The sequence below is a fragment of the Garra rufa genome, chromosome 2 (assembly GCF_049309525.1).
Source record: "Garra rufa chromosome 2, GarRuf1.0, whole genome shotgun sequence".
NCBI classification, from domain to species: Eukaryota; Metazoa; Chordata; class Actinopteri; order Cypriniformes; family Cyprinidae; genus Garra; species Garra rufa.
In genome coordinates, this window is record NC_133362.1 from 66,981,174 (window position 1) to 66,995,851 (window position 14,678).

The 14,678-nt window shown below is 37.6% G+C and overlaps 2 protein-coding genes across 2 annotated transcripts in view; one reads left to right on the plus strand and one right to left on the minus strand.

The window, feature by feature from the left end:
• The window catches only part of LOC141326054 (uncharacterized), a 264,874-nt gene that overhangs the window by 161,206 nt on the left and 88,990 nt on the right, over positions 1 to 14,678 (minus strand). The gene's annotated exons all lie outside the window — the stretch shown is intronic.
• Positions 1 to 14,678, plus strand: part of LOC141325767 (uncharacterized) — a 92,632-nt gene that overhangs the window by 72,938 nt on the left and 5,016 nt on the right. Inside the window, exons 4-6 of the mRNA XM_073834504.1 lie at positions 350 to 704; positions 3,463 to 4,159; positions 9,658 to 9,856. Coding sequence (XP_073690605.1) covers positions 350 to 704; positions 3,463 to 4,159; positions 9,658 to 9,856 — 1,251 coding nt within the window. The remainder of the gene's footprint in view (positions 1 to 349; positions 705 to 3,462; positions 4,160 to 9,657; positions 9,857 to 14,678) is intronic.

Here is a 14,678-nt window from a genome sequence, read left to right on the forward strand (position 1 = left end):
GCGTGTATACAACACTCATTGTTTACACAGTGCACAGAGATTGTGGGTATAGCGGCTATTTAAAATGGTAATTACTTGTGCTTATCCTGATTGTTCAAACCGATTTAAAGCTAAAAGATTACGTTTGCAAACTCATCCAGGACTTTTCACATGTAATAGAAAACTTAAGACTCACCTAAAATATCACACTGGAGAGAATCAATTACAATGTGATCAATGTGGAAAGAGTTTTACTCTGAAAAGTCAACTTAATATCCACATGAGAATTCACACTGGAGAGAGACCTTTCATCTGCAAACTCTGTGGCAAAAGTTTCACACGAAATGGAGTTCTTGAGGCTCAGTTTTACACAGAAAAGTACGCTTACTGTCCACATGAGAATTCACACTGGAGAGAAGCACTTCATCTGCCCTCAGTGTGGAAAGAGTTTCACGTATAAAGGAAACCTCAAGGCTCACATAAGAAGTCACACTGGAGAGAGTCCATTTAAATGTGATCAATGTGGGAAGAGTTTCAGACACTGCGCAAACCTTATTAATCACACGAGGATTCACTCAAGAAAGAAGAGTTTTAAATGTCATCAGTGCAAAAAGAGTTTCACAGAGAGGGAACATCTTAAGACTCATGTAGTAACTCACATCGGAGAAAAGCCTTTCATGTGTCATCACTGTGGAAAGAGTTGTTCAAGAGAAGGAAACCTCAGGGTTCACTTGAGCATTCACACTGGAGAGAAACCTTACACCTGTGAACAGTGTGGAAAGAGTTTCAATGTTAAAGTAAACCTTAAGATTCACATGAGAGTTCACACTGGAGAGAAACCATACAAGTGTGTTCAGTGTGAGAAGAGTTTCACATGTCTGAGCAGCATTAAACGGCATTCGCAAACTCATTCTGGAAACAAACTGCCGTTTTCTTCAGTGCAAGAAGAGGTTTAGAAAAAGGAGCAATTTCTACAATCATCTACACATTCATTTTGAAATACATTAAATTGTAGTCAAAGTACTAAAACATTGTTTTTGATCACATTTACAGAACAATCATGCAAATGTAAGACTCTGTGTTCTTTGTTCAAGAGTGTACTGAGAAAAAGCTGTTTGAAATCAAGGCTGTTCCCACTGGAGATGAATGTGGGCTACATCTGATCACCTTCATGCATCCTTCACCTTTTTGTTTTTGTACTTCTGAGGCCATACCAGACCATTTGCTTTATTGTAGTTTCAAATATTGAGTGATTACAGTAGATTCCCTCACATTGTGACCATGAAGAGTAATGTCACTGAATTGCATGTGTTGATTTCTTTTAATCAAAATATTAGTCAAACTTTTACCTTCCTGGGAAAAGCAACAATAAACTGAACAAAATGACTTGTTCCCATTGATTTTAAGTGTATTTTAGTGTATTGTTTGGTTAATCTCAATTTAATGTTGTAATATCTGTTCATGGACTTTATCAGGAGAAGCATGGAAATATTCTAGTTTTGTGCAGGTCTTTTTTAAATCTGCAGTTCATTCTTTGTTGTGCTTCCAGTGGCCTGTATGTACAGTAGATATACGTACTGTTTACATTCTAATATATTTGCTACAATAAACAATCCTAAGCAGTGGGCCTTCATTCATTTTCTTGTTAATTAAATATTAAAGATAGTGTTTTTTTTTTAATGATTAAATAGATGTATTCAGCAATAACACATTTTCATACCCCGCCTCTATCCATGCACAAATAGCTTCTCATCAACCCATTAAATCTATTTTCTGTTACCTACCAGCCATTTTACAACTCATCACTTTCAAATTTATAAACAGTACTTTAAGCCTTTTTTAGTCTTATATCACTTTAAACTTCATAGTTTTTAGAATTAAACTAAAGTTTTTTTTAAGGGTAATCCAGACAGGTAAGGAGGGGAACATACATCCAACACCTGTCAAAAAGGAAGGGACAAGCAGAACTTATATACACAGGATAATTAAACTCAGGTGCAGCAGGAAATAAAAAACTAAATAAATTTCTTGGTTATGCTTCAGAAAACACATACATAAAACAATTAAACCTATATATATATAAAAAAAACTCACATTAAAGCAGTCAGAAATCGTGATCGCTCTGAGACTTCCCTTCATCGCCGGGTCCTTTGAATCATCATGACTGTGCCTTACAGCGCTCCTGTTCACACTGCCTCCGATAATCTACTGGTCTTTCTCAAAAAAATAGCATATTGTGATAAGGTTCATTGTTTTCTGTAATGTACTGATAAACATTAGACTTTCATATATTTTAGATTCATTACACACAACTGAAGTAGTTCAAGCCTTTAATTGTTTTAATATTGATGATTTTGGCATACAGCTCATGAAAACCCAAAATTCCAATCTCAAAAAATTAGCATATCATGAAAAGGTTCTCTAAACGATCTATTAACCTAATCATCTGAATCAAAAACTTTTAAAAACTCCCAGCCTGGTTCATTACTCAAGCCGCAATCATGGGTAAGACTGCCGACCTGACTGCTGTCCAGATGGCCATCATTGACACCCTCAAGCAAGAGGGTAAGACACAGAAAGATATTTCTGAACGAATAGGCTGTTCCCAGAGTGCTGTATCAAGTCACCTCAGTGGGAAGTCTGTGGAAAGGAAAAAGTGTGGCAGAAAACGCTGCACAACAAGAAGAGGTGACCGGACCATGAGGAAGATTGTGGAGAAGGACCGATTCCAGACCTTGGGGGACCTGCGGAAGCAGTGGACTCAGTCTGGAGTAGAAACACCCCCAGGTCAAGCCACTTTTGAACCAGAAACAGCAGCAGAAGCGCCTGACCTGGGCTACAGAGAAGCAGCACTGGACTGTTGCTCAGTGGTCCAAAGTAATTTTTTCGGATGAAAGCAAATTTTGAATGTCATTCAGAAATCATGTTGCCAGAGTCTGGAGGAAGACTGGGGAGAGGGAAATGCCAAAATGCCTGAAGTCTAGTGTCAAGTACCCACAGTCAGTGATGGTCTGGGGTGCCATGTCAGCTGCTGGTGTTGGTCCACTGTGTTTTATCAAGGGCAGGGTCAATGCAGCTAGCAATCAGGAGATTTTGGAGCACTTCATGCTTCCATCTGCTGAAAAGCTTTATAGAGAGGAAGATTGGCCTCAATTGGCCTGCCAACTCTCCTGACCTGAACCCCATAGAGAATCTGTGGGATATTGTGAAGAGAAAGTTGAGAGACGCAAGACCCAACACTCTGGATGAGCTTAAGGCCGCCTTCGAAGCATCCTGGGCCTCCATAACACCTCAGCAGTGCCACAGGCTGATTGCCTCCATGCCACGCCGTCATTTTTGCAAAAGGATTCCCGACCAAGTATTGAGTGCAGAACTGAACATAATTATTTGAAGGTTGACTTTTTTGTATCAAAAACACTTTTCTTTTATTGGTCGGATGAAATATGCAAATTTTTTGAGATGGGAATTTTGGGTTTTCATGAGGCTGTATGCCAAGAAGAAAATAAAAATAACACCATATCTGTGGTCTGGCATGAGGGCACGGCTGGACGAAATGCAGCAGAGATCACCTCGGCCTATGTGACTGTACTAAAGAATGAAAGGGAGATGTTCCTCAGCATCTTCTGGGTGGATAACTGTTCAGCCCAAAACAAGAACTGGTTCCTGCTATCATCCCTGGTCTGCATTGTTAATGGTGATACCACCTCCATGGAGGATATAAGTCTAAAATACTTTGAGAAGGGACACACTTTCATGAGGGCTGACAGTTTTCACCATGGTGTTGAGCAGGAGCTGAGAAATCGTCCTGGAGGATTGGTGTATGACTTTGAGGATTTTGTGAGTGTTGTGTCAAGCTCAAAGTCCAAGAAGGTGGAAGTGGTCGAGATGAAAAACGCTGATGTCCTGAACTGGAAGGATGGCCATTCCAGTGTTAAGACCAAGAAGGCACCAAATCTGAGCAAGATGGCAGTCATTCAGCTGCGACGTGGCTCCAGGAGCCTGTTCTTCAAACTGTCCCATGCAGATGCTCACTTTACCGAGCTCTGGGCTAAGTTTGAGCTGAAGGAGCCTTCTGTCCTGAGACCACATGACCGTGGAATTGAAGAGGCAAAGAAGAATGAAATTATAAAAAAACTACGTCCTTTTATGCCCCCGAACAGCTTACTGGTGTTCACTGCCTGTGAGCGATGTTGTGGTGGATGTGGAGTAACGTCAACAGGATTCCAATGAAAGAAAGAACAGGATTCCGAAGTTCACTTACTTGTACATAATTTGTTTTATCTTTGCTGTATTAAATACATTTTAAATAAATTTAATTAAATAAATAGATATGTTTACTCATTAGTAATGTGAAGATCTTCACTCATTAGAAAATCTTGAATTTATTAATATAATTCACTGTCACCTATCAGTCAACCTGTTAGTTTTACTGCACACCAATTAAAAATACTCTTTACCAGGAAGTATTGTTTCATGTCTAATGTATTAATAATGGCACCAGAATGCAACCAAAACACAGGATAGTAATAAGTAGATTGCTGTAAGTAATTATCAGTCATCCAAAATAAATGCCATGATCTCTAGTTTTTATACAGTTGTTACTAATGATTTTGTAAATGGTGATCAGCAACTGAATACTGATAGTGTGGAAGTTACTGCTCTTTGCCCTGGGACGACGTCTCACTTTTTTGCATACAATTCAAAGGCAGAGGATTTAAAAATAGGGGTCAAAAGTCAAGTTTGAGCTCAAGATTTTTTATGTAGATAAATTGCATTATTAAAACATCTAATTGCCAGATTTACAGTGTTCAAGCTATACTTAATTTAGCTTGACAACAAAAAATCTTTAAAGTCATTTTTCTCAGTTCCACACTCTAGTGAGTTAAGGTCTTTTAAAACCTTTGTAGGCCAGTACGCCTCCCGCAATTATAAAACAAATGAGGAGTTACTCCAGGTGATGACTCCTGTAGTGACCAGATTAAAGTCGGATAGGCAACAGGAGCAAAAGTCCCCAGATGCTCCAAACTAGATGACAGGTTTCTGTTAGGTGTTCAGGGGAAAGGACCTCAGCGAGGGTCCTCTCCCCTTGTTGGTGACCTCCATGATGAGAGAACTCGTTCATGGAGTAAACCATATTCGTCCTGTGTTTTTGTGCCCTCAACTTCAAATTATTTGACTATCGTGTATTTAAATCAAATGGATACCTATTTCCAATCTGTTTTCAGACCACATCATTTCACAGAGACAGCGCTCATAAAGATAATAAATGATATTCGCCTAAATTCTGATTCTGGCAAAATATCAGTGCTGGTATTACCAGATCTCAGTGCTGCGTCCGACACTGTCGATCATAACATACTTAAAGATAGATTGGAAAACTGGGTCGGGCTTTCTGGGATGGTTCTCAAATGGTTCAGGTCATACTTAGAAGGTAGAGGCTATTATGAGAGTATAGGAGAGCATAAGTCTAAGTGGGCGTCCATGACATTCGGAGTCCCACAAGGCTCAATTCTAGCGCCGCTGTTGTTCAGCCTGTATATGCTCCCACTAAGTCAAATAATGAGAAAGAACCAAATTGCATATCACAGCTATGCAGATGATACCCAGATTTACCTAGCCTTATCGCCAAATGACTACAGCCCCATTGACTCTCTCTGCCAATGCATTGATGAAATGAACAGTTGGATTTACCAAAGCTTTCTTCAATTAAATAAGGACAAAACAGAAGTCATTGCATTTGGAAACAAAGATGAAGTTCATAAGGTAAATGCGTACCTTGATGCTAGGGGTCAAAAAACAAAAAATCAAGTCAAGAATCTGGGTGTGATTCTGGAGTCAGACCTCAGTTTCAGTAGCCATGTCAAAGTAGTAACTAAATCAGCCTACTATCATCTCAAAAACAAAAGATTAAAGAATAAGATGTTTTGTTTCCCGTCAAGACTTGGAGAAACTCGTTCATGCCTTTATCACCAGCAGGGTGGACTATTGTAATGGTCTCCTCACTGACTGTACAGATAAAAGCAGTACATCAATTGAATCTGTAAAGGGTCTACTTTTATTTGTATATACTCATAAAAACAAAAAAACGTTGTGATTTTGCAAAATAAAGAAAACAAAAAGGGTGTGCTGTCTGCCGCGTTGATCTCAGTGATCTTCATTCAGAAACGCGTCATTGAAATAGACTATAAATCAGCCAATATACAACACAGAGACATGAGCAATATGTCTAGAGAAAGCTTGATATGTATACTTTTAAAACGAGGTAAGTTTTATCGAAAACAAATATTCTGTGATAAAGTAATCAATATGAAACCAACACAATGTCCAGTCTCTCCTGTCTGCTTCATTATTTTAAATTAGATCACGCCCACGAGCTGATCGTCCACGTGAGGGCTCCGCGCCAAAAGTAGACGCCCACATCATGGTAAACAAAGGAGAAAGACGTTTCTTTCAAGTTAGTCCTTTCTGGAAGAAGACGAGCTGTCAGGAATAAAACTTTCTTCAGAAGATGAACATTATGTGAGAAACAGCACGATCCAGCAGAGGAGATATTTACACAAGTAAGTTTTTTTCTTTTATTAGCCAACTTGTAGTTATTACTGTGACAGAATGTGCAAACATTTTACCAGTTAAGACTTTTTGCCAACTATAATTCCTGACTACAGCAAGTGAAACTTTATGAAGTACGTTTCATTTAACTGCATCTAAATGCCTCACGATGCCAGGATGTTTTTAATAGTCTATTCAATAAAGAATGATGCAATATAAAGGTTATAGTGTTCATATTTAAAGCTTAACAGTTATAATATAGCCTAGTTTCTTTGTATTGTATAATACACACAAAGCAAGCTTATGTTTATGACTATAAGATCATATTATTTATTTAGTTATTAATGTATCTTACAACAATAGGATGTAGGGGAGAGCAGGGCACAACCTAACACTTTTTAATTTTGTGGTTTATGTAAATCCACTTGGGGTTCAAAGTACAATATTTATCCACATTATTTTCACACTTGTGTAGTACAAATATATCCCTTTGTTTTATATTTACAGTGTATACATTTTTCGTTATTTACCTCAAAAGAAAGGAAGTGAAACGTGACAACATGCCCCATAGGTGGGGTACATTGTAACATCTTAGGGGCACATTGTAACATGACCATATGACAGCTTAAAATGTTATCTGATCGAATGAAAAAAATATACACAACTAACTTAAATATCTTTTCAGTAAAATACATGTGTTTTCAAATGAAGTAATGAGGTTTTTTAGAAAAATAAAAATAATCAAATTTTGGAGTTTGACAATGAACACATCGCAACAATGCTTGTAACGGCCCTGATCGCAACACACAGCTGTACAGTAGTTCAATACAATGTGGACTAATAGATGAAACACATTTAGACATTCAGAAGAACACTCCACTCCTCCACACACAGCTCTCATAGAACACGACACACATAAACAAGCCAAAATGCTTTACATTTCTTGAAATAATAACTTCTGAACATTAAACATTGATTGTCAGCCTTTATTCACCTGTTTCTTGTGGTTTCTTATCAAAATCCTTAGAAGTAAATAGTATAAACTGAACCGCTAATATCAGAGAAAAGCATAGTTTAATAACAGCGGGGCATATTGTAACACAGTGTTACAACGTTCCCCATCAGCGCAACTGGAATATAAAACAGGTTAGTGTCTTCTGCTGGTTTGCGAAGCATTAATAAACTATCTAACTGATAAATAACAAATTGGAAATTAAAATAATAGCATATTTGTCTAATTTTAAATGAATACTAAAAACTGTTATGAAAAGTTTACTTCAGCCAGAAATTTACTTTTACTATGGTAAAATAAATATTCAGCGATATCTTCAAAAGGTGAATTCTGGTGTTCTTTTTTTCTCTGCATAGTGTTGATATAGGCAACTAGTAAATACCGTAAATTTGGTTATGCTAGCATGTGTGGAAATATTTCATCCATCTGGTCTGTCTAGGGGTGGTTAGACGCTTGCTCGTCTTCTTGAAACAGGGTCCTAGAGAGTGCAAAATTTTGCGGAGGCAAATTCGTTAAATTTCATCCAAGCTCGAGTTTCTTAATGGAAAACTCCCAAGGGAATTTGCTAGACAGCCATGGTCTCTTGCTTTTCTGGAAAGATGGAAAGAAACTGAATTCCAGCAATTCTTACTCTACACTGGACCTGTTGTTCTTCGTGCTTTGTTACCTGACAGCTTCTACCACCACTTAACACTGACCGTTGCCATGTCCATACTGTTGGACGCTGATGATGACACGAGGAAGGCATATACAGCCTATGCCGAAGAGCTGCTAATGCACTTTTATAAAACATCTACTAAGCTCTACACCCCTGTCTTTACTTTGTACAATGTCCATTCTCTTATCCACTTAGCAGAAGACGTTAGACATTTTGGAATTTCTTTAAACAAGATCTGTGCTTTCCCATTTGAAAATCATCTGCACAAACTCAAAAAGAGTGTCAGAAATGCAACCAATCCTATTTCACAGATTTCCAAGAGAATCTCTGAGATGGATAATGCCAAAGTTCACAATATTCCACCAAAACAAAGGACTCCTGTTTTCTGGTTGGAAGTGGCTTTGCATTTGTCAAGGAAAAAAGAACTGATAAAATGTATGTGTGTGTGTGTGTGTGTGTGTGTGTGTGTGTGTGTGTGTGTGTGTGTGTGTGTGTGTGTGTGTGTGTGGTGTTTAAAAAAAGCATCTAATACAGTGGTTCTCAAATACAATCCTCAAAATTTTGTAAAAGAGAGAGGACATAAATTCTAGTCTTTCATCCATGTACTTCTTTAGGACACAATATCACACAATTCAAATAATGTGAGATTGGGTCAAACCAGTCCTTGTTGAATGGGATTTTTATAATTTGACAATAAACGTATCTTAATTTTCCACATTTAGTGGTGTGATTGGTATAAATATAATTTTGTACTAGAAAAGCATGCATTAGTGCTTTATAATGATAATATATATGAGAATATATTTCACATAAATTCTCACATAAATACATCAGCCTAAAAAAAATTATAAATATATACCTCTTTCTCTCCTCTGCAGGCAAAAGAGAAATTTCAAGTTGTCTTTCTCAACACTGTAAGTGTTTTTTTTTTTTTTCAGGTTTATTTTTACCTGCAACTCTGTTAGGAATGCTGAATCCATATGTGGCTTGAGTTCCATTTTCCTGCAGAGTTTAGCTCCAACCTTGATCAAACTCACCTTCCTTCAATTATCAGTGAATTTCATTCATTCAGTTAATCAACCTTGATTAGCTTAATCAGGTGTGCTAGATTAGGGAGTTAAACTCTGCAGAAGAGTGGACTTTGAAAACCAGTGTGCAAAATGCCTAGTCTATGTGGATATTTTTTGTGCAGCAGATGAATCCCTGCTGGAGTCCCAACTGCCAAGCATATCATGACCCCTTGAAGGTATTTTACTAAAATTCACCATATTATATTTATTGTAATTATTTTTCTAGTTAGAGTAAAATTTAGTTTTTATGCCACAGTTGCTTCGCAGCTCCTGATCGAAGAGCCTCAATATTCTAACTCAGCAACAAAGAGTAAGTCAAGTTTTGATTTTTCACATTATTTAAAATAATATTGTACAGTCAAGGAGCAATCTGCAATATTACTTAACAGGCTATCGCACAAAAGTCTTACAAAAGCTCCAAGAGACTGTTGAGAACCAGCAAGACATCCTGGCTATGCAGAGACAAATACTGGTTACTGTAGCTGTGACGGTGACAGAGGAAGACGTGGAATTCCTGGAAAATGGACTGTGCCAAACTGTGGAGGAACTGCAGATCCTTGACAGAGAATTGGAAAACAAAGAAAAAAGGTGCCAAGATGGTAATACATCCCTGGTCAAAAAAAAAAAAAAATTAGGAAACAATACCAAGTATATAAAACTTTTTTCGCAGTACATCCATTATATTCCCATGTTCCACTTTTAACCCTTGTGCATTGTTTCAATTTACAACCTTTCGTTATGTTTCGTGGCTGAAAACAGCCACTACTTTAAACTGCTGTAAAAATGTATCAGATAAATATTTTTTTCAAATTTTTTTGCATAAATCTATTAATCAATCTCAGTCCTGCTCAAAAATACTAAATGTTTAAAAAAAATTCAGGATTTTAACTCTTTAATTGCCAAATTCCTAAATGATGTCACTGATTTTGGGAAAAAAAAAACACAAAATTACTCATTTTCAATATAAAAGGTAATTGTGGCCTGGATTTTTTTTTACCTTTTTAACAGTCTTGGACATGTGAAAGATTAGTGAGAACATTGGCTTTCATGCATTGTTAGTTTTGGCGCAGCATCAGATTTTCATTTTTTCTCCCTCATTTATTGTTTGTGGCTGTTTTTGCCCCATTGACTTCCATTATAACCACATTTTTTGATTGCAAAGCCATGACACCATATAATGCTGAATTCTTGATTTTTTGTGGTTTTTCCTGTTGGGAAGGGGTCAAATTTGTAAATTGTACTGTTGATTATCAGTTGGCCCCATTAACCCTTTAGATAGGCCTTTGCAAAAAAAAGCGTAGTTTTACATAGAGTTCTGTGGAGTATAACGACATATTATAGTGTGCGTGTATGTATGTGTGTGTGAGCGTGTGAAAGTGTGTGCGAGTGTATGAGAGTGTGTGTGAGTGTCTGTGAGTGTGAGAGAGACCTCTGTGCACCTTGATACACCTCAGAAAATCAAAAAAAGCACCTCAGCTCTCAGAACTATATGGTAAACAAATACATAAATATGCTTTCTTTATTTTTGTTTACTCCATGTCGTTCTGAGAGCTGAGGTGCTTATTTAGATTTTCTCAGGGGTATCAAGGTGCACAAAGGTCTCTCTCACACTTTCACACACTTTCATTCACTTTCACACACTCACACACGCTCACACACACATACACACACGCACACTATAATATGTCGTTATACTCCATAGAACTCTATGTAAAACTAAGCTTTTTGTTGCAGGGAGAAAAAAAGAAAATCGGATGCTGCGCCAAAACTAACAATGCATGAAAGCCAATCTTCTTACTAATCGTTCATGTCCAAGACTGTTAAAAAGGTAAAAAAAAATCCAGGCCACAATTACCTTTTATATTTAAAATTAGTAATTTTGTGGGGTTTTTTTCCCCAAATTAGTGACATCATTTAGGAATTTGGCAATTAAAGAGATAAAATCCTGAATTTTTTTTAAACATTTAGTATTTTTGAGCAGGACTGAGGTTGATTAATAGATTTATGCCAAAAAAATTGAAAAAATATTTATCTGATACATTTTTACAGCAGTTTAAAGTAGTGGCTGTTTTCAGCCACGAAACATAACGAAAGGGTAGTAAATTTGCCCAAAGTGTACTGTTGAGTTTTTGAAAAATTTCAAAGCATTTTCCCAAAATATGTATCAAAATAAGATTAGTCACCAAAAATCATTCCATTTGCTTTAACAGAGAAAAAGTTGTGGCCAAATTAAGACTCAACAGCACCCCTCAGTGGACGAAAACGTCCCCAACAACACATAAGGGTTAAAAGACATATTATAGCCCTGCATTTCAACCCGTCATAGGCCACTTTTCTCCAGTTATGTTCAACTCTAATAGCTATTCCGCATTTTGCACTCTTTTTGTTTGTTTGTTTTCTAAGAAACCTTAACATAGGCCTATACCTAACAGAATCTGCAAAATATTAATAATGCAAAAAATAATAAAAACAAAAATTTTCCCTAAAGCTTTTTCACATAACAGATGTTTATATAGTCCACAAGACAATATCTGAATTTAATCCTGGCTTAATAAAAGCCCCGTCTGTGAAACCTATATTGTCATGCTGTCATGTTCTTTTATTATAAATAACAGTCTTTCTTTTTCTTTCTTTCTTTCTTCCTTTCTTTATTTTAATCAGAATAACTACCTTCGGTCCCTTGGGGGAATAAACCCAGGTGCGTCTGTGCACAAAATGTTGCGCAAGGTTGCAACAAACAATGTCCTTGGAGCCTATAGCCTTAACCCTTCGAGCGGTACGGTCCCACATATGGGATTCTAATTTCTGTGCCCCTGGGAGTACGGTCCCACATATGGGATTTAGAACGTTCGGTGACGTCACGCAACTGACAAATTCAAAATTTCAAATCGGCCTCTTACGCCAACACAGAGAGAGGCAAGCGTGATAAAGGCTGTTCATATATCTGCACAACTAGCTACTCAAACAGTGTTTATAGGCACTTGAACTTTTATTTTATATCGTATACAAGTTCCTGAACATCTGGCAGGTTTCTCTTATTAAGTGTGAAATCTAAGCTCAAAGTACAACTGTGTCCTTTTGTTTATTCCCTTTGCATTTGAATGCTAAATAGATCAAAGCCGGGAAAATCCTACTAGGCTGACTATCTGTACTGCATTTGCATGCTTTGTTTAGATTGACTCCACCTCTATGTTTTCCTCTCCCCCTGGAAAGGTATATAAACTGTAATGTATATGCCTTAGTAGACGAATTTTGATGACTGCAGCGAACGAACAGCTAGGATCTCAATAAAGAGAAACTTCTGCTTCAAAGATATCCAAACGTCTCTGAGAAAAGTTCACAACAGTTTTGGTGCGGTGACCCGGATAGAGTTTCAGCTCCTTCACCTGAATCCAGATTGAAACAGCAAGCTCAACAGAACATCTGCTTTCAAGACTGCATCTTTTGGAATCCAGAGCGAAAATTCCAGCTGAACAAAGATTTCCATGAATCTTCCTTTACAACCAAGGGTTGGTGAGTGCTACTCTATCCAAAAGAACCGCTAAAGACCAGTACATATAGTTATCCTCTGCGCCGTCAGAGAAGAGTTAACAGACAGCTGTAGGGTTTAGTTAACTAAGTTATCCTCTAAAGGTGTTCTTTTAGAGATGAAAAGTTACCCTCTGTTAATTCAGGGAAGTTTAGCATTACGTGCTAAAGTTGTTTATCCTCTGTTCACTCAGGGAAGGTTAACATTACGTTAATATTTGTTCACCCTCTGTTTTTTTTTGGCAGGGAAGAATTGGTTATCCTCTGTTCACCCAGGGAAGTTTAGCATTACGTGCTAAAATTGTTTATCCTCTGTTTCAGGGCAGGGAAGATTAGCATTACGTGCTAATATCTGTTATCCTCTGTTTTAAGCAGGGAAGTTTAGCATTAAAGTGCTAAAATTTGTTATCCTCTGTTTTGGCAGAGAAGTTTAGCATAAAGTGCTAGTAGTTTGTGTTGTCCTCTGTTAATTCGGGGAAGGTTAACAATAGTTGATCTGTGTTAACAAGCGTACCCTCTGTTGATCAGAGAAGTTTTAGTGTTGTTATTGTGTGGTAACAAAGAAACTCGCAAAATGGTTAGAAAGAATGCTAGGCTGATCCCCACAATTGAAAAGGGTGGTCTCGCAACTCCTTTGTGGTCAGATAGTGAATTCAAATCACTGTTAGGACAGCAAATGAACCTAATAGTAACTGAAAAAGTTAGACAGGAATTAACTAAGAAATATGAGATCCATCCAGACAAGACTTGGTCAGTAGATGAGTGTAAGAAAGTCCTTGGAGCATGTATTCGTAAGAACAATGTGAAAGGCATTATCTGCTGCCACAGAGAATTTGGTTTAGCGCTAGCTACACAACAGTCTCAGCGTAACTCAGAGTTAGAGGAACAGAACAAAGAACTCCGGGCTAGAATATCCGCTTTGACAAAAAAATTGAACCGCAACAAAGCTTCAGAAAAAACTGATATGGAAGTTAGTCAGCCTGATAACATTTATCCTGACTTACAAGCTTTCTTTGAAAATGATGTAGCCATCCAATCAGTGTCTGATGTGCCTGTAGATTCGGTGAGGGTTTGTGGTGCTAGAAGACGATCTCAGGGAATTGAAGGAATTGAAAATATTCCTCCCAACTCTTCTGTTGTTCAGGTACAAGCAATTGCAAGAATGCTTGGACCTAAAGATATAGAGAGATTGTCCCAGAGCTTACCTTCAGCACGCACAAGTTTTTCTGAATTCAGAAGAGCACTGATTAGCAAAATGCGTCTCTACGACATGTCGTTAGCAGAAGTCACACAGCTGATGTCACAAATTCTAACTGAATCTGAATTCAACAGTTTTGAGTCTGCTGTTACTTCTGCACTACAACATGCCAGTAAAGCCGATTTGAGAGAAGGTGTTATGAAAATTCTAAAGAATATCTTGGGACCCAAAATAGACTGGTCCAGAATCACTAACTGTGTACAAAGGAAAGAGGAAACTGTGAGTGAATACACTGAAAAGTTTTGTCAGTCAGCTGTAGCTTACAGCGGAATAGTTGATGATCCTGAAAGATGTTGTTAGATGACAAGGGACCCCTAGTCCGCATCTGGTCAGATGGCCTTGTAGCTGAGTACAGAAAAGCCTTGCCATTCCTAGATTTAACTTGGTCTAACAAAACTCTCAGAAATAATCTAGACACATTAGCTACTTGGGAAAGAGATGCTGATGTTAAGGCAAAAGTGAGAGTAGCAGCAGCTACGTTTAGCACAACAAAACCAAGAAAAAAGATGGCCTAAAAAAGAAGGGAAATGCAATTATTGTGGAAAATTAGGACATTGGGAGAAAGAGTGTAGGAAGAAGTTGCAAGATAATAGAAGAAATACAACCCTGAAGTAGCTCCACTAG